This window comes from Scomber scombrus, chromosome 21 (assembly GCF_963691925.1).
Source record: "Scomber scombrus chromosome 21, fScoSco1.1, whole genome shotgun sequence".
NCBI classification, from domain to species: Eukaryota; Metazoa; Chordata; class Actinopteri; order Scombriformes; family Scombridae; genus Scomber; species Scomber scombrus.
The window spans coordinates 20,058,109-20,078,654 of NC_084990.1; the positions used below are offsets into that span (position 1 = coordinate 20,058,109).

Here is a 20,546-nt window from a genome sequence, read left to right on the forward strand (position 1 = left end):
TATGTAAGGGTTAAACCTTTTCACCTAACACAATCCAGCAATAAACCCAAAGAAATCCTTATTTGTTGAAGGGGAAAATTATTGTTCCTCTTCTGCTGGTCTGAGGTCAGTTATGTAACATCGTAGCTGCTTTAACTCGTTCATCCTTCAATTCAATAAACTGACCTGAGATCTGTTGGAGCTGTCGTAAAACTGTGAGAAACTGTTTTATCGCTTTACTGATCAATTTTTAAAGTTTTAGTCATTTTTAGTCAGGAAATAAGCAGGTTAAATAATCTTTTATGATTGTTTTTTCCTACGTTTTCCACCTTTTTGGTGTTCATGGTAACGGAGTTGTGACGTAACCTCACCGCGACGTTTAGCGGTCGCTTTACGGCAGAGCGTGTTGCTGCTGGAGGTCAGAGGCACGTTAGCAAACTGTAGTCATCAATTTATAACGAAAGAAAGACACCGTAAAGAAAAAAAACCACGCAAGATACAATATACGAACTGTTAGGGGACACCTTGTTTTATCGACACTGAATCCAGCAGCTTTGTCGCTTATCTGTTTGAGTCTCATTTTGTGAGTGTTGCGACATATCTTAGCTAGCTAACGTCCTCAAGCCTGTTCAGGTGAGCTCCTCTTCAGATCCTCTTCAGACATGGACAACAACTCTCAGGGTCCCGGGGGGGCCAAAGGAGGTTTGGGGAGTCTCTTCGGAGGTGGAGCACCTGAATACTCCAACACAGAGCTCGCCGGTGTCCCATGTAAGTTTTTTTTTACTGTTAAAGTAGCTAACTGCTGTCACATTGCTGCCTGGTGTTATGGTTAAACAGGTGACCGTGTAAACTGGTTCCACTGCTTTAAAACACAAGCACAACATTTCCTCGTAAAAGCCTTAAAGTTAACCTGTCTTAAACTGAATTTTAAACACACTATATATACATGTATTCGGTTGATTCTTCTTGTTTTATATTATACAAATTAAATGTTGTCGCTGTCTGACAAGCAGCATTATAGCTGCCCGGTGTTACGGTGTAAAGAGTGACCGTGTTAACTGGTTCCACTGGTTTAAAACACAAACACAACATTTCCTCGTAAAAGCCTTAAAGTTAACCTCTCTCAGGGTCGATTCTAGGATCAGACCTTTAGGGGGGCTCAGCTCCTAATGAGAATTTGTCATACAATGCCCTGAAAGTGTTCAAACCTCCTGCTAAACTACTAATTTCACTGGATAACAGAAATTACAACAAGAAATATTCATATTCAATCAGTAACAGCAGCGTCACAAAAATAACCTCCTTTATATTTGTGTGTTGTTTAATTTCAGTGACTGGAATGAGTCCGCTGTCCCCGTACCTCAACGTCGACCCTCGTTACCTGGTTCAGGTAAGATGAACTGGAATATTAACTGTAGGTCAAGTCTGTTTTTATTTGTGCAGCACTTTTCATACACAGGGGCATTTCTAGGTGCTTAACATGAGCGTAAAAGCAACTCATCATCATGATGAAATCATTTGGAGCAAAGTTTAACTTAACAGAAATACAAAAGTTAGGAATGAGCACCAAATCAAGCACATACACACACAGACTCACATTCACACACAACAACAATAATAATAGTAATAATAATAATAATGACAATAATAATAATTTAAAATAATAGAAGGAGAAAAAACAGTCTAGCCACAACCCAACCCAACTTAATTTGTAAAGCACTTTAAAACAACCACAGTGGACCAAAGTGCTGTACAGAAGAATAAATAAAAGACAACAGCTCACACAAGGCATAAATAATGTATAAAATAAATTAAAAAACATAAAGCATGAGTAAAAATAACATAACCACATACTCAGGTGAAAAATTGGCTATTAATAATCCTGAGGTTTTATAGTTTTCTTTTAATAATGGAAACAGTAGTTACTGAGGTCGTTTCAGGCCATCTGGTAGTTTTTTTATAGAGAGAAAGAAAGACTAAAGTAACGTAAAGCTCTCTCTGAAGATGTGGATCTAATTCTGGGCACAGATAGACGACAACTACCAGATGACCTGAGGGTTTTGGTTGGACTGTAGTCAGTGAGCAGCTCAATGATGTACAGGGTAGCCAAACTATTAATGCTTTTTAGATGATTTTACTTTATAGATTATATTAGCAGATCTTTGAAGTTGACTCTGTGCTGTGCTGGGAGCCAATGAAGAAATTAAAGAACTGCTTTTGTGTGTTTGTGTAAAGACTCTCGCTGCAGCCTTGAGATTGTCTGTTTTGGCAGCATAGTGTAAATAAACCAGTATTTCAGGGTCTGCTTGAGATATGAACCCTCTACCTTTGGATGTACTCTTTAAGCTGATGTAGTTATGCTATTGACTCTGAAAGTTAAGATTTTGTGTATTTTTCTGACTGTAACAGCTGATTAATTTTGTGTTTCAGGACACAGATGAGTTCATTCTACCGACAGGTGCCAATAAAACAAGAGGACGGTTTGAACTGGCTTTCTTTACCATTGGAGGCTCCTGTATTACTGGTGAGAAACAAATAACAACTGTTAGATTTCATAAATAAAAGCAAGTAGCTGAAAAAACATACAAACATAAAGAAACAACCAATAGACAACAACATACAGTGTCTGTATTCAGGTGGATCTGTTTTGTACAATGTAAAGAGGGTACAAGTAGTGCAAAGGTGTGTAAAGAGGCCTGAAATACAAACTGAATAGGTAAGTAGGGGAGACGTTACTCTATGACATACAGTAGGTTGTTATGTACAGTACTATGAGATGTTCACTAATCATGTATGGATTCAATGTTACAGTGTCCACATACTTAAGGCCATGTACTTAAAGTGAAGTAATCTGAACTCAAACAGCTCAGTGTTTTGAACTCAAGTAAAACCTTTCTGCCTCTTTGTTTTTGACTTCAGGAGCTGGGTTCGGAGCTTTTAATGGTCTCAGGATGGGCCTGAAGGAGACCAGAGACATGTCGTGGTCCAAACCTCGTAATGTACAGTAAGTATGGAGACATTGAAGAATTCAGTTCACTGTTAGACTCCGCTGGTGTAACACTTGGATGATTTTAACTCTCCTCTAAATGCTTACTTTCTCTCTCCAGGATTCTCAACATGGTAACCAAGCAGGGTGCATCATGGGCCAACACTCTGGGCTCTGTTGGTAAGACTGTCGTAATGTAACTACAACAAATATGATTTAAACTCATGGTTGAAACTTATTATAACATTTAAGATGGTGTCACTTAGTTTTATGGATGCTTCTATGAATTTTAGGAGCCTTAATTGTTAAGTTTCTATCTTCTGAATTATCGTGACTTGACTCCTGTATAAGACAAATGTGCTGGAAACTATTTTTGCTGTCTCTGCTCTGAAATTTTGTGCATTTTTCTTTGTCATTGCAGCCTTGTTATACAGTGTTTTCGGTGTGGCGATAGAGAAAGCCAGAGGAGCGGAAGATGACATCAACACAGTAGCTGCCGGCACGTTAACCGGGATGCTCTTTAAATCAGCCAGTAGGTGTCTTCTCTGCTTGTGTATCTGTCATTAATGTGAGCTCTGCCTTAAAATAAGTTTGACTTTTTAATGTTTTAATGCAATTACAATAACTGGGTTTCATAATTTGTCTTATGATAAATCTTCCTAAGTAAGTATTGACCTCAGTAAAACATGACTTTTGAGTTTTTACGCAATGCATTGTGAATAATGTTGTAATTTTAAGGAACTGATATAGGTTATGAATCATCATTGTGGCATTATTTTTGTACATATCATTCATGTTTATATTTTTCTGACTTCCTTTTTAGGAGCTCTACAGGCGTGTTGTAACATACATAAGTCAATAATAAGATAATCATTATAAAGCAAACAAATTACACTTTAAGTGGTGTTAACCTTCTTTATAATTGTATAAATTAATGTGCAAAGCTCAACCATCTGGTACAGAATTACTTTAATGAAGTTAATATTGGACAGATGGATTTGGTTCATGTTAATTTTGTGTTCGTACTCGGCTTCATTTCTCATTCTGTTACTTTTTTGTTTTCCCAGGTGGCCTGAAGGGTGTCGCCCGTGGAGGTCTGGCTGGTTTAGCTTTGTCTAGTGCCTATGCCGTCTACAACAACTGGGACCACCTGACCGGCACCCCCTCATCCTCCAGGCTGTACTAAACTTTCCCTCACATCTTCTTCAACATTAGGGCCAAATATCTGCAGGACACAGCCTTTAACCACAGCACTAAGAGGAATTAGACTCTGGTCAAATGCAGTGTGCTCTCAAGTGAAGCGAGCTGGTCCCAGTTTGCTGGTGCCCCCCCACCCCCCTCCATAGCTACTTTCCTGGAGCATTTTGGGATGAAAATGTGGATTTACTCCACTGAGATTCCAAATGTAGACCGTCCTAAAACACCCCTCGCATCATTTGTCTGTATCCTCTGAGGTATTCCTGTCACTGATCAGATATCGATCAGTAATCTGTTGGAATATAGAGGTGTGTCATTTGTCATATTATCGTTTATAAGAGACTCATTAGTCTCCAATAATGCTAATGCTTTTTTCAAATCAATGAACCCATGACACGTGGGTTTAATGTGACCGTATTAATTTGTAAGATGACTTGTGAAATCTGGTGTTTGTGCTTCACCAGATGAATGGCAGAGGATTCATGTTCTGATCTTGGACTAAAAGACTCTTCTCCTGCAGAAGAGCAAATAGATATTTAACGACGACCTGCAAACACAGCTGTTGTATTTATTGAAGCGTAACCACAGCGGGTTACTGTGTTACTACGCAAGAGGGAATCTTGCCTGAAGTGACCGTCGTTGTAAAGCTGTACTGAAAGTGCGTGCTGTTTATGTGTCGCCATCAAACCCACTGAGTTATAAACGGAAATAATAAAAACATGGGAAAACAAACGTCTTTTTTTTTTTCATCAATTTTATTGCGCAAATGTAGACTGTAAAAGGTCATGAGTAGTCTAAACTATACAGTGCTCTGTCACAATCAAGTGTTCAAAAATTAGAGCACTGCATAGTATATACTGCCAAATATGGTGAGTTAGAAAATGATTATTGCACATTCAGAACATGTATTTACATCTTGAAGTGGTTGTATAAGTTCCAGAAATGGTGTGTGGGACAGAGGGAGACACACAGATCATATTCATTTATCTGTAGACGGCCGAGAGGTGACGAAACACAAAGCGGAGCTTATGTTTGCTGTCAGCGCTGAGTAAGCTGTTCCACTTAGTGCAGGAAGAAGTCTCTGATGCGTGTTGCCTCGATCCAGGGGATGTAGGTGGCGGTGCGGGTGAACACGCTAGGTTTGTTCTCCACGGTGCAGCCGATGGGGCCGAAGCTCACCACGCCGTGCACCTCCCAACGATCATGTCCCAGCTGGCACAGCAGAGGACCACCAGAGTCACCCTGAGAGAGGAGGAAGGAGAGGAGGGGGGTTGGAAAGTTTTCATGACGAGGTGTTTTTAAAATAATTTATTCATTCTCACTTCTTTCCCAAATATTGTCTGTAAATCTGTCATACCTGGCATGCTGCGGGGGGATCCTCAGTGTCTCTGAACCCAGCGCAGATCATCGAGTCTCGGACGCGGTCGCCCCAGAACTTCTTTTGCCTACAGGTCTTGAAGTCAATGATGGGAAGACGGGCTTGATTCAAAGCTTCTGCCAGAGACACATTCTCCTTTCCACCTGAAATGTAGAGATGAAATTTTAAAAGTCACATTTAAATTAAAACCTGTACTGTGGAACACCAATTACATTCAAGCCCCCTGCTGAATGATTTCACACCATGCTGATTATGCCTTTCACCACCAGGTAAATATCTCCATTTCACAGTATACTGAGTTTTAATCTGGTGCTGGGTTTGACATTCCCGTGCTGGCTGGATGGATGCATACATGCTCTATGGGCAGAGAATGAGCACTAGAGACTTCCGGTTAGCTACAACAGCATCAACAGAGTACGCTACGGTGGAGCCTATGACATAAGCATGTGTCAGCAGTGTTTTTGTAGTTACTCTGACTGCCAGGAGGGGGAGACAAACGTCCTTCACTGCAGCTTTAATTTTTCAGTCATGCTAGCGGCTCAACAGAGGGTAGCGTCAGGTCTGGTTTTCCATTTCCAACTGTTAGATGGGTTGCCAGTAAATAATATACAACTTCAAACAATGAATCTCACTGACTCTGGTGAGTTATCTAACTTAACCTTTAGCGCCACCAGCAGGTCAAAGTTTTCACGTATTCTTTGTGAAATATCTCAACATTTACACGTTGGATTGGCACGAAACTTTGCAGAGGACTGATCCTTAGGACTTTGAGATAGACTTTCATTTTTGCTTGAAAACTGACTGAAATGATTAAGTAATCATCAAAATAGTTGCTGATTCCCTTTTTATTTTGATCCACTAATTGACTTAATTGTTGCAGCTCTTGTGCACACATTCATGAGCCCCTCAGGATGAGTTGTAGCGTTAATAACTTTCCTCTAGCGCCATCATTAGGTCAAAGTACAGTAGTAGTAGTAGTTTATGAGTGGACCCAGATCCTTCTACTTTCATATTTTTCTCTACTCACCCCGGGTGTCCCCCCAGCCTGTGACCCAGCAGTAGTGTCCTGGCCTGAGGCTGGTCTGCTTGCGCGGCAGGCAGGCGTAGCGGATGAAGTTGGAAGGGGAAATGTCTGTGCCGGCCTTCACCAGGGCGATGTCATAATCCAGTTCGCTGTGCATGGGATAGCGGAAGTTCTCGTGACGGTAGATCCTCTTCACAGGGAAAACCCTCTCTGCGGTCTCCGAGCGCCTCAGCTGGTGCTTTCCCAGGACGATCCTCCAGCTCCCAGCATCCTCAGCTTTACCTCTGGGAGAGAAAGAAATGCTCTTGTTGTGTTTTCTTCTTGTGTTGTTTGCTAAAAACATTTATTCAAACATCAAACTATAACTTTACGTGCTCCTCTGTGTTTCTTCTGCTTTGTTTTTGGAGGGGATTTCTTACTTTTGGAAGCAGTGAGCAGCAGTTAGGACCCAATTCTTGTGGATGAGGGTTCCTCCACAGACATGAATGTAATGTTTACTCCCCCTTGGACGAACCTAGGAGAGACAAGACAGCTTCCTCAGTGATGAGCGCTTACTCTAATGGTAAACCCACACATCTCAGATCTTTTTGTATCTGAAACCTGCTCTTATGGCCACTTAAACATGCCGTGTACACAACATGAGAAGGAAGAAAAACCGACATTGCCCACCAAAGAACCCTTAATCCTCTCTCATATCTATGAGCCCAATTATCTGATCCTCCTTTGATCCATCAGACTGTCTAAACTGGTGTGATAAGAGTCAATCTTAACTGAAGAAAGCTCAGTGATGAATGAAAGTGGCTTGACCCGTTGGAGGTGTGCTAGTCATCTGCAGCTTTTCCTCAAACATCAAAAATCAATGTGGATGTTTCTACTTGTACTGTTCCTTCCTGCATCATCTCTAAGTTGAACAAAGAACTCCTTATGTCCACACGTTGTTTCGACCAGCTGTGAGCGCTGCTAACGACCCTCTGCTAATTCAGTGATTTTCGAATTCGGTAAATTCTTTGCAGTAAAAGTCTCCCATTATTTAGTCAATACAAGCTTTTAATATGAAGCAGGAAATGGTGGGTTTGCATCACCAGTAACTTAACACGATTATGATACGGCTGCTCCTCCGTAGGCTCATTGGGAGGGGGGGCCTTAAAGAGACAGGAGCTCAGACTGCCTGTTACGAGACAGAGGCTGAACTGAGGGACTTAAAGGTCCAGTATAAGATAAATAAGGAGTTGGGTTTTTTTTTTTAGAACTCAATCATGCAAAGCTACTCAAGTAGAGTCCCAGAGTATAAATACAGAGCTGGAAATTAGCATAATAAGTCCCCTTTAAAAACATCAACTTGTAAAAGCCATTTTCACTTTTTTCTGAGTTAGTTTGAGATAAACTAACGATTTTAAGTTGCGTTCCTAGAAGCAATAATTTGGCTAAGCCAGTGTGCAGCAGTGCCTCTTAAGCAAGTAAGTGTATAAGTAGACTGAAGACTTCACTATGACGTTTTCAAGCAGCCAATAATCCCATTGTCCTGTTCAAGACCTCCCTATTCTTTAAACACTAAACCACATGTATACAAAGAAAGACTTACCTGCAGAGAAACCTGCCAGGGCCAGGAGTGAGGTCTGGCTTCGTTCCCAGACACAATCCTCTCAGCCATGTTGGGCTTGAAGTGGGCCATCCCACAATCCTTAGGCCAGTCTAGTAGAAGAGACACACCACACAATACAGAACAGATCAGGAATTCAAAGTATTTTCAACAGCGGCCTCTGTGTTGATTGCTGATGTGTTTCCAAGCATGTTTGCGTGTGTTCTCCCTCACCCAGATGGAGGACTTTGTGCTGTCGTCCGGGGGTGAGTTTGTATGCAGCTGCAGGCAGGGACGCCTTGCTCAACAGCAGCGGCAAAAGCAGAGAGAGAAAGAGGAGCAGAGGAGGTCCTGGAACAGCCATCGTCTTCCACAGAATCACCGGCCGGCACACATCCCACGCTATTTATACCAGGCAGCAAGCACACGCAGATGTACATACACAGGTACACATACAGTACACACACAACCGCACACCTCCACAGACAATGAGCGGTTTCACAACAAAGCCAGAGCGCTGGATTGTTCCCCTGTAGCTGTGAGTTTCCACTGCCACTGAGAAAAAGGGGGATTTCGTGGAGTCCCATCAGCACTTTCACATACATATTTGTTCACAGTACATATGTTGGTGTACACAGGACAAAGGCTGTACACAAACAAACATCACATCATGCCACACAACTCATGGCAGTGACATAGTGACCTGAAAATCACCTTTATCTCTGATATCACACTATAGTTCATCCAGTGTAAACATGGCCCAGCGGAACAGATGTTGTTACCTGTGCATTGAGCTGAAAACAGAACCTGAATATTCATAGATGTCAGTCAGTCATAGTAGCAGGGGGGGCGAATGAAAGGGGGCAGACCAGACTTTAAAGGGCCAGATCTAGAGAGACCACTAAATGTCCATGACAGATATACTGCATCTGTTTTAGCTTATATGTTGGAAGAAATGCATTACAGAAATAAATAGTGTTGCCATTTCATAGCTTGTCCCTCAGAGGGCATTTTAAGGGATCTCATCAAAATACTGTTTATATCAAACATTTATCTCATTTGAACTCCTTCCTAAAGAAGAAATAGTCAAACTGTATATTTTGTGGGTTATTACGAGTGACTGGGACACTGATTTTGTAAAGAAAAGTTTGAATTTTTAATATATTTTTTTTACACCGCAAATGAAATTTGACTCACCTCCACTGTATTGCAGTCGAGGCAGAAATATTAGCGACAAAAACCTTAAAAATGGGCATATAAATTAAAATTACCTGTGTGGCACGATACCACAAGTGAAGAAATGTTGTATTTTGGGTGAGCTGACCCCTTAAAGACCAGAAAATAAGAATAAAAACATGACAGAGACCCTCCCTCTCCCTTTACTATCTGTGAAAATATGGCAGCAACAACAGTAACTGCAGTGGAAGCCACTAGTGAGTTGAGCTTTTTGACTGTGGTGAATGAGAGAGAATGTGCCCGCTCATCTGAATGGCAGGGTCTGAATGGTCAAACATCACCACTGTGGTTCACCAAGTTTACATATGACTGAACTTTGTGTGTGGTTTTATTTTTTATTTTTTCACCTGCAGTGAATGAGTTGAGTGAGTGTGGGAAGAGAAGGGGATCGGGAGTTACAGTTACACAACACATTTGTGCTCTGAAATTATGTTTCATTGCATAATTCTGTGCATGTGTCTCAAGTATTGATTGGGCTTCAATAGAAAGTAAAATGAAAAATATCCAAATGAAGAAAAACTTTAATTATAATGCTTTTTTTTCTCCTTTTATTTTGTAAGTCACCTTCTTTTTCATCAGTTTTACGACTGAGAAACAGAAATACAAAGATGAAATTTGTTTTATTTATTAAACATCTATATTAAGAAATCACTAATCACTAATTTACTGGTAAGTCTCGACTTTCATGAAAACCTCCCCATCACTAAAATGAGTGGAGGAACAAACTTTTCTAACTTTCTTTTAACCAAATGACAAAAAATATGCTGACAGAATGAGAGTCTATAGACCACATCAGGTTTGCTCAGTGTCTTTCTCAGTTTTACTTTATTTTTAGAGCTTCTGTGCAAACTGAAGACTTGATAATCAGCTGTTGATGATCAATAGTCAGTTTAGTCTTAAAGATCAGTCGTCTGTATTTCTAGAGCTTCCACACCACCCAGGCCTTTTCAGCGACCTGATCACACTCCTCTTCCGTTTGACTACACTCCCACGTGAGGGTGACTTTGGTGGGCCCTCCTCTCCGTACACCTCCTCCTCTTTTTCTTTTGCGTTGTCTCCTTCTGTTCCACTTGTTGTACGAGCATCTTCCACTGTTTCCTCCTTCTTTCTTTCTCCCTCCTCCTCCGCCTCCTTCCCTTCATCGGCCCCCAGTGTCTCCTTACTCTCACGCTCCGCCAAACAAGTTGATGTGATAATCATCACAGGTGGGTTCAGTTCTGGTGTCATGGCCTTTACCACATTTGATATGAGAGGAGGCTTCGGTGCTTTCTTCTTCTTTGAGGAACGTCTCGGTGGTTGGGGGCTGTATTTGAGTTCTAGATGTTTCCGTATTGCTGTGCTCAGCACCTCCGGGTCCAAAGAAGCTCCATGCACATCCCATGTCATCCCGTCCTCATCCCATTGCACCTGCTTCATGCTGCTTCTCCTCCCCAGCTCTTCCCTGTCATGGATCTTCAGACATGACCGCCTCCTCTCCAGATCATTTGAGGATGCAGAGTTGACATCCCACATCGGGTCGTCTCCTTGTCTCTCTTCCTCCTCGCCACTGCTCACTGGGAACATGCTGGAGGATGGTGACACCAGGTTGGAGTGAGAACCCACTGAGGACTTCAGGTTCAGTCTCGATCCAGGCGGTGAGCCCAAGATGGAGTGGGAGCCCATGTTGGATGATATGTTGCTCCTGAGGTCCCAAAGAGAGTTGGCAGGAGACACCGTCTGCACCGCAGCGTCTACCAGTTCCAGCTGTGAAGTCATCGTACCTTCCTCCCTGAACACCTCTACTCTTCGAGTATGGGTGATGCCTTCGCTTGAGGTGAAGCTGCGTTCACACAACTGTGAGTCACTCAAGGAAGAGACCAGGGGTGACCTCCAACTTCTTTGCCCCAGTTCCCATGGTAGCTGGAGATGGCAGACTGACGTTCCTCCTCCAGATTCCTGTCTCTCTGCTGCTGAATTTGGTGTCAAGTCACTAGACATTAGCACTGTGCTTCTCATTCCTTCACCTTCCGACAATGTCATGCCTTCAGGCTCAGGCAGCTCTTCTATGACACCATCAACAAGGCATCCAGGATCTGATGAAGACACTCCTTCCTGTAAGCTAACAGAGGATGTAATTGAGGAAAGATATTGAAATGAGGGCAAATTATTTTCCAGGAAACCTTCATTGTCTGTCTCTGTGAGCTGGAGGACATTGGGGGAGTTGGGTGGCAGAGGTGAGGTGGTGGGAGCCTGGAGAGGCGATGGCAGGGGTGAGATGGTGGGAGCCTGCAGGGGTGAGGTGGTGGGAGCCTGGAGAGGTGAGGTGGTGGGAGCCTGCAAGGGCGATGGCAGGGGTGAGATGGTGGGAGTCTGCAGGGGTGAGGTGGTGGGAGCCTGCAGGGGTGATGGCAGGGGTGAGGTGGTGGGAGCCTGCAGGGGTGACTGCAGGGGTGAGGTGGTGGGAGCCAGCAGGGGCGATGGCAGGGGTGAGGTGGTGGGAGCCTGCAGGGGTGACTGCAGGGGTGAGGTTGTGGGAGCCTGGAGAGGCGAGGTGGTGGGAGCCTGCAGGGGCGATGGCAGGGGTGAGGTGGTGGGAGTCTGCAGGGGTGAGGTGGTGGGAGCCTGCAGGGGTGACTGCAGGGGTGAGGTGGTGGAAGCCTGTAGAGGCGAGGTGGTGGGAGCCTGCAGGGGTGAGTGCAGGGGTGAGGTGGTGGAAGCCTGGAGAGGCGAGGTGGTGGGAGCCTGCAGTGGCGACAGCAGAGGTGAAGTTGTGTGACCTGGCAGGAGTGAGGTTGTGTGAGCCGGCTGGGGTGATGGCACGGGTGAGGTTGTGGGTGAGTCTCCCTGCTGATGTGGAAAAGGAAAAGAAGTTAAAGGATCATCAGCTGATAAAGAGGGCGTCTGCAGGGGGGAGATGAATGGAGACGGCGTGGTTGGGGAAGAAGCTCCTTTGGACATTGGAGAGTCCGGTGCAGAATAGCAAGAGGCTTCCTGGGTGAAACTGCAGGGACGTGAGGACACTCCTTTCCATACCACCGTGTCTGGAGTGCTGCTGCGGCTGTGTGTGCTGCTGCTGCTGCACCCGCTCCAACGCTCCAGGTTGGCAAGCCATCGATCGCTGATAGCTCGACCATGTGTGTCCAGGTGTTGTGCTGTAAGTGGCGCCTGAACGTTGTTGATCTCCTGCAACATGTGAGGGTGCTGCTCAGAGTGTGTGTTGGTGCTGGAGCTGCGTCTCATGTCCATTCTGGTCCAGGCTGGGTCCCGCTTGTGTGGCGGTCCCGTAGCCATGACCACATCCATAGAGCTCTTGGAGAGGGAGAAAATGGGCGCCTTATCGTCCTCATCCTCCAGTCCTTCAGTCCCAGCTGCACTGGAATAAGAGAAAGACTGACTGACTGAACAATAGGCCGGCTGGTAGTTCTCAGAGGCAGGGCGCACGGGCTTCGCCATGGCAACAGCAACAACCTGCAAAGAAAAACACAAGTTTGAGCGTTGAAATGCTCATATGATACCACTGTAAGGACAAAAGATGCTTAGCTAAGCTTAGCTTAGCATAAAGCCTGGAAAAAGGGGGAAACAGCTAGCCTGGCTAGACACATTTGTGTACGGATTTAACAAACAAGATATAACAAGTTAATTAATGAGCTTTAGAGCTAATAGGTAGATTTTCTGCTTCCTCCTGCTTTTCCCCCTCTATGTTCAGATAGAATAACTAGCTGCTTGTTGTAGCTTCATATGGTGATGTCAACCTTCTCTAACTCTTCTTGGCAAAAAAGCAAACCTATTACTTTAATCTTTTCTTTCTTTCTGACTTCTGACTGAGCACATCATAAACCCAGTCAGTGCGTCTGCACACATGCACACATTCCCTTGCAGTCAGAGATAAACCTAATGAGATTACACATCCAGATTATTTGATTATTGAGACAAAATGTAAATTGATTAAGACAGATTTAAGAGGGCTTTTGCCCTCCAGTTGACTGAAGACAAAGAAGCAAGGGAAAAAGAAAAGGACAAGATCACAAGAACGTATGATACTAGCTATAAAAACAGCGTCATTGTGTGTGCTATGCCTAAATTTCTTTTGTTTTTTTAAACGATAATGCCAGTCCCACAGTTATTGAAATTGTATGGTCAATGCCTGATTTAGTAGAGCAATAAACATGCCCAAACCCATTATTACATTAAAACGGACTGTATAACCACCTAATTCACCTTTGTCCCAAACTGATCTGGTAGTGATTTGACCACAAATGACCCAGACTGCCTTACAATTTGTCAGTCAAGAATAAACAGCCCCTAAAAATATACTGTTCGATGTCCCAGCCAACAGAAAAATAAGCTCTTACCTGTAAATTCACTCTTTGTGTCCTGTTTTGCTCTTTAACCCCTCCACAGAGCAGGTAGTGCTAAATGGCATCTCTCTTTCCTTCCCTCATTCCTCCCTCACTTTAAAAGAAGATCAACTTTCTTCTATCCAGCAACCTCACACACAACTCAGCTATCCTCTCTTTATGACTTTCCTTCAGCTCGAGCTTCTCCTGAGTGTCTTTTTTTCTTTGTTTATACTACGTGAAGTTGACATGAGCGGTTCTCTCTGTGAATGTATGCCTTCTGTGAAGTGTCCATGTGCATGTGTGAGAGAGGGCCATTACTGTACCTTTAGCTCCGAGGATTAGCTGCCTCCTGTCATCTCATTAGCTATTGTCCAATCTCTTAACAGTCTTGAGTGTGTGTGTGTGTGTGTGTAAGTAAATGTACAGTTGGCTGGATGAGTGGCTAATTCTGATTTAGGTTTCAGGTCAGCAGTCAGGTCATGCTTATTAATGTTTGTGATAAGAAAAAGCATAAACACACCAGCAAGTTTTATCTCCTTAATTATAGATTACTATTAGATTATTAGATTACTATCAATTATATAAATTCACTCTCTTTTTTTCCTTTTTTAAATAGATCTCTTTTATTGTTTTCTCATGAACAATCATCCATTGTTGACATGCCTCAGATATGCGTCAGTGTGAATCCAGAAAGAATGAAAAAAACATGAATCTATCATTTATTTTTACATACATATAGAAATAATACAGTTTAGAGACACATTAGAATTTCATTTAAAAGAAAAGGCTTATGTATGGATCTACACACTTGCATTAAAGAGAAAAGTCCTTTAAAGTATAAAATATGGCTATTGAATGTAAATAATATAAATGGAGGAGAGAGGATCATCAAATCCAGAGAAGCACTGTCCAGCAGAATCATCAGAATAGCTCAGAGGGGATCAGGAATGTGGTCTCCTGCTTAAATGTACAAATACAATTGTGTAACAGCTAAGTAACAAGAAGCGTGGGGGCGGATGCAGTCAGCATCTTAGTGTTGCCGTTACTCAGTTGTAGTGAATGAGGAAAGGTAAAAAGAGATGAGATTGTGTACTTTGACATTAGTTTCTTTGTGTCTCCATAAAATAAGAAAAGCAGTTGCAATTGTTTTTAATTCAGCCACAAGTGCAGATTGATTGCTTCATAGTGTAAATTCACAAATTATCAGCATCTATTTCCTCTAATCTTTGCATTTTTTTTCTTGCCCCAGGTGGATTAACCTTTTGCTGTTGGGCCCCTGTTGACTATCACCCACCTCTCCCCCTCTGTGGACTGTGTGTACCATGTCGCCTCCAATTTCTAATTAACTACAGACTTACACAGCAGATTACATCATACACAAAAGCTTTATTATACGACCAGACACCAATACTTTTGTGCTGGAATAACATTATCCGGTCCCAGGTAAATCAGTTTATGGTAATTTGATCTAGTTTATTCAGGAATATGGACCATGTGAGGACAATATGAAATGAAACATTAAAGCCTTAAAAATAGGTAATGACATGGGGCCACAAGATCAGGGCCCACCTTAGTTGATATTGTGCATTTCGTGGTGCAAATTTGAAACTTGGTGACAAATTTGTGATTAACTAATGGACACTCTGGGGTCCATCTGGAGCTTTTGAGGAAGCTGCTGATAGTCCAGCCTTGTGTCCTGTGAATGTTTGAGTATTTGTATCTTATCAGACCTGTAAAGATTCTTCAGATAAACCATCACTCTTTGTTTGAAGGGGTCAAAATGTTTAAGAACTGGATAACACAACTCTGCCAATTGATCCCTGAAAGGGGCATTAAGAGATTTGTGTTTACTAGAGATATAAAAAGACAAAAACTGACAAAATGAACGCAGCAGTAACACAGATATCCTGAGCTAAAAGAGAGTAAATATTGCACTTACATTCACCACATGGACTCCGAATTAATGATACTGTTGCTCAATAACTGCTATGTGGACTTAAGCAACTGTTTGCCAACAAGTTCAAAAGTTTAAAAGGTGATGAAATGTCAAGGTTGTCTTAATGACTTGTTTCCTCTGTGCCCAAATGGCCAAAACATTTTGAGGAAATGAAGTGAGGTCATAGCCGCCTGGCAGGTCAGAAAAATACATGAACAAAAATTAAATACTATAACATGGTTTGCAAATGATTAGCTGTAATGTGAAGTAGTGATATGTAGTTCATAAATGAGGTAAAACATCCTAAATCACTGGTATGGTGCTTGAATGAGGCATGAATGTCATCACCAAGCAAAAATCCGACTAACAGCATGAAACTGTGAGAATCAGCCAGCTGTGTCGGACTCTACACACACACACAAGCCACACACTACAACTCTTCAACTCTCACTTTACTAACTAATACTATGACATAGCTTCAGCTTCAGACAGTCAGTCAGTCCGAGTGAACACTGGCAAGAGGAAAATCCAAATAGAGCTGCTTTTTTTTGAGGTTGGAGCTGCAAAATAACTTTTATCTCTCCATGGCAGGTAAGTTGGAGCCTTATCTTCCCGTGTGTGTGTGTTTCCCTTGCTTGCCACAAACTTTCATGCTGGTTTTCTGGTTTATGTGTTATTTTGTTTAGACCAGAAGTTACCGTTGGCCGTTGGTGTGTCTGTGGGTCTCCTGGTGCTGCTGCTGCTGGGTCTGATGTTGTACTATCTGTGCAGGACGAAGGACCAGAGACAGTACGAAGAGCTGCTCTCTATGGTGCCTTCAGTGCCGGCATGCTCTGCACCGGTCATCCTGGTTTCTCAGGGCTCCTGGACCACGTTAGTACCATGAGAATAAACATTTAATATAACATATGCATAGACAGGATAAGGCCACATTTTTTCCAAGTCTGCCGTAAAACAGCACTCACATGCTCACATTATTAATCACTTAATTAATTTCATCCATTAAAGCAATGAGGGACACATTTTGTTGTCGTCACTTTGTGCAAAAGTGCATTAAAGTTTAGTTTAACTAATATAAGTCTTAAAACTGTTTTTTTATTTTTTTAAATACAGTCTATTAGCATGAAACTCCCTCTTTGTATTACTGCTACTACTTTGTATACAATTATTCTTCAGTTAAAATGCACATACAGGAGTGTAAAATATAAATCTTAACTATTATTTTGGTTTTATTTCACTGCTTAGTGATGTCTTTAAAGATTTAGATTGTAGATTGAGAAATATTTGTACACATTTGCAAGGACATTAAAATGACAAAACATAATTTGAAATCTAAACATTTGTTAAACATTTTAATTCATTTAAAAATAATGAGTTGATTAAAAAAAACAAAAGAAAAACTGAACATTTGTCTCTTTCTATAAAAGACCCAGTGAGGTCCCTTTCACTTTACCTCCACGCTTTATGACACGAATCCATGACAACCAGGAGACTGAAGAGAAAGTGGAGGAGGTAGAGGAGGCGGAGGAGCTGGAGGAGCTGGAGGAGCTGGAGGAGATGAAGATGGAGGCTCGGAGGGACATACTGGCCCACCGTGGGTCACTCTCAGTAAGGAGTAGGTCATCGCTGCGTTTATTTGACAGTATGAACAAATGGTTAGAGACACTAGAGAATTTTAAAAATGAAATTCAGTCCTTTAAAACATAAATTCACATAAATAATGATCATACTGTTCATACTAATGTGATTTACAGATAGAAATGCATATCACTACATTTAAAAGACCAGTGTGTGAGATTTAGGGGCATCAATTGGCAGGAATGGACTATAATACTCATAGGTATGTGTTAATTAGTGTATAGTCACCAATGTGTTTTCATAACCTTAGGATGAGGCCTTTATATCCACATAGGGAGCAGGTCGTCTTCCATGGAGCACCACATGTTGCACCGCCATGAGTATTCAGTTGGTTGCAATCTGCAGCCTCACAGCTAGATACCACTAAATCCTACACACTGGCCCTTTAAGTGGTGACAAATTCTTACATACAGAACACCTCCAGTGTCTTTATGTTTCCCTCAGGTTGGTACCCAGTTGGGACTCTGCTGGCTGGTTTGTACTCTGCTCCTCCTCTGAATGAAGTGGTGGCGCCTCCTCCTGGCATGGCCACACGTCTCTGCTTTTCTGTGGAGTATCGACACAGCAGCGAACAGCTCATGGTCTCCTTGCTCCGCCTCGGCAACCTCCCTCCCCCTTTTCATGGCAACGTCACATTGGTGGAGCTCCGGCTTCTCCCTGACGACCGGCGGCCTCGCCAGGCCAAAGCCAGAGGAACGGGCCCTGACCCAGAGTTCAACGACTGCTTTGTTTTCCAGGCCAGGACCAAAAGTTTTTAATCAACTTACACGCACACAAACAAGACAAAAGAACAGATACTTTGAATAGAGACATTGATTAATAATTCATGTCTGATATGGTTTTTCCACAAAAACAGCAAAATGATCTTGTTACAATCCTTAAAATGACATTTTCTCCATCCATTAAATATTCCATCATTTTTATAACTTTAACTGCTGGAGACAATATGTCTCCTACGTCACTGTAAAGTAAAGTCTAATCTCAGTGTTTGTATACTGGAGGCTCCAAGTTTCCAAATCACCCTTGTGTGAGTTGAATATTGGAGCAGGATTGGCTTCCAAACTATTTGTGAAGTCACAAATCATGCTTATAGGTCCAAGGATTTATTGAATATATCTGAGGCACTCAGGAGGGTAAAACATTTTAAAAGCCTTTAATCATTCATGGCCACTTAGTCTACAGATAAAAACATGCCTACATATATCAGCCATTAGGGCCTTCAATGGCTGAACTATGTAGGCATATTTTTTATCTCCAAATTATAACTGAGCAGCTATGAATTATTAAAGGCTTTTTATTGATTACCCCCTTGAATGCCTCAGATCTATTCAATAACTCTGGTAGGATCCCCAAACAGAAAAGCATCAGAAAGAATGTGAAAACAACAGAACATTTTTGAGTGGAGGGGGACTTTAAACAATTTGGCTGGTGATTTTCCGTATTTTTCTTATTGTCAACAACTCTCAAGTGTAGAGGAATAAGATATATCATTGAAGATACATGAGTTCATTGTTGTTTGGCTCTGCACATGAGATTTGTTGATTGTAAGAAAAATAAAGAGAATCTCCAGCTTCATCCTTTCATTTGTATCAGCTCTCATCTGATGTGTCTCACTCTCTGTATGTTCCCTCCACAGGTGTCAGGAGCGTGTGTGCCTCAGAGCACCCTGAGTGTGTGCGTGCTGAGTGTGGAGCAAGACGGTAAACGCCACGCGGTGGGCAGGGTGCTGTTTCCTCTGGAGGGAGAGCTCGGTCAGGCCGGCAGGGTGCTCTGGAGAGACCTGGAGACCGAGGACGACACACAGGTAGCAGACAGACACACACAGGAAGCATGCATGAACACAGAATTTGGTGTTTAAGCTCATAATTAGTCCTTCCTCTTCAAATCTCTGTTAGTGTTCAGAGCTTGGTGATGTGAAGGTGTCTCTCAGCTACAGTCCAGCTCTGCAGCGCCTCTCTGTGGTGGTTCTGAGGGCTCGAGGCCTGCAGCTACTCACAGATGCAGGTACAACAATGAGTCAAAATATGAACTAACTCAGAGGAGTAACAGTGAAAGCAGGGTAATACAGCACCTGTGTTTGTTTCCCAGGTGTGTGTGTCCAGGTGAGCTTGCAAATACACACTCGGGTGGTGAAGATCAAGCGCAGCTGTGTGGTGAAAGGTGAAACAGACCACTACTTCAACCACAGGATGACCTTTAAACTGCGATCCCAACACCTGGACGAGGCCTGCCTGAGGTTTGAGCTGCAGCAGCCAAATGACATCAGCTCAGGTGAAAGGTTGACTTAAAAAATGCCTTTTGAATTTAAACTATCCCCAGGAAAGATGGATAAAAATGTTCATTTTTTTATATGAATATCATCAAATTTGGTTCCAGTGAGAGTTCAGAGCTGTGAAGTGTTTTTTTCTTCAACTTATAATTTAGTTTAGTTTCCTTTTTATGGTTCATGTGATAATTTAATGTAATAAAGTGTAAATTTTCTCCACATATTACAACAAATGCAATCAGATATCACCCAAACATAACTTAAATCAAAATTATTTGATTAAATAATGCTTCAGGTAATCAGATTTTATCCACATTAATTTACAGACAGAGAAATTACGATGCTAAAAAGAGATTTGGTCTTCCAGTAAACAAGCAGAGAAGATTATTAACATTTTTGATTAAAAAAAAAGAAAAACAAGCAAAAAACAACGATTTACCAAAGCGAAGTTTTCACTTCACAGCTTTAAAGGATCTTTTGCACCATATTACATACCAGTTTCACAGTTTTCTGCCTCAGTTTTCCTGTTAATTTAAGTGTGTCGGACTGACAGAAGCATCAGATTGATAAACAAAGGTAGAAATATTATTACAAACAGTTTATATTTCAGGAAAGAGGATGACTTTTTTGTTTTTGCTGGGTTCTGTAATAGCTACACTTCAGAAAAAAGGAGATTAAAAGATTGAGATTCTTGATTGATGATGGTTCATTTCAAGAAACATTGTTAAGCTGATAGTAAGCATTATAAGCTTCAGCCTGAACAGATGGGAGGAGTTGAGCTGAGACAGAGTCAGCTGTGTATTCACCTCTGTTCATTTGTGTCCCAGAGCGTCCGGCCATGCTGGGAGTTCTGGTTTTGGGTCCCTTCATGTACGCCAGGGGCCCGCAGCTGCAGCACTGGATGGATATGGTCAACACACCGCAGGAGCCGGTTAAACTGTGGCACGGACTCAGCAGGGCCACTTAACATCCAAACCACACTCACACACTAACACATGCTCATACGCT

The 20,546-nt window shown here is 42.3% G+C and overlaps 3 protein-coding genes across 3 annotated transcripts; 2 read left to right on the forward strand and 1 right to left on the reverse strand.

Moving 5' to 3' along the window:
* Nucleotides 1-374: 374 nt before the first annotated feature.
* Nucleotides 375-4,888, forward strand: timm23a (translocase of inner mitochondrial membrane 23 homolog a (yeast)). The gene is made up of 7 exons (XM_062442414.1): nt 375-747; nt 1,311-1,369; nt 2,410-2,503; nt 2,899-2,983; nt 3,087-3,145; nt 3,387-3,497; nt 4,033-4,888. The coding sequence occupies exons 1-7, from the start codon at nt 642-644 to the stop codon at nt 4,149-4,151; spliced, it is 633 nt and encodes a 210-aa protein (XP_062298398.1). The 5' UTR covers nt 375-641; the 3' UTR covers nt 4,152-4,888.
* Nucleotides 4,889-5,037: 149 nt separating this feature from the next.
* zgc:112285 (uncharacterized protein LOC561476 homolog) lies at nt 5,038-8,617 on the reverse strand. The gene is made up of 6 exons (XM_062442882.1): nt 8,378-8,617; nt 8,147-8,256; nt 6,984-7,078; nt 6,568-6,848; nt 5,520-5,683; nt 5,038-5,404 (listed from the first exon to the last, which is right to left on the reverse strand). Exons 1-6 carry the CDS (start codon nt 8,505-8,507, stop codon nt 5,225-5,227), a joined length of 960 nt encoding a protein of 319 aa, XP_062298866.1. The 5' UTR covers nt 8,508-8,617; the 3' UTR covers nt 5,038-5,224.
* A 7,753-nt stretch (nt 8,618-16,370) lies between these two features.
* Nucleotides 16,371-20,505, forward strand: syt15 (synaptotagmin XV). The gene is made up of 7 exons (XM_062442917.1): nt 16,371-16,507; nt 17,062-17,249; nt 17,717-18,009; nt 18,909-19,076; nt 19,168-19,276; nt 19,361-19,543; nt 20,366-20,505. Exons 1-7 carry the CDS (start codon nt 16,386-16,388, stop codon nt 20,503-20,505), a joined length of 1,203 nt encoding a protein of 400 aa, XP_062298901.1. The 5' UTR covers nt 16,371-16,385.
* The last annotated feature ends 41 nt before the right edge of the window (nt 20,506-20,546 follow it).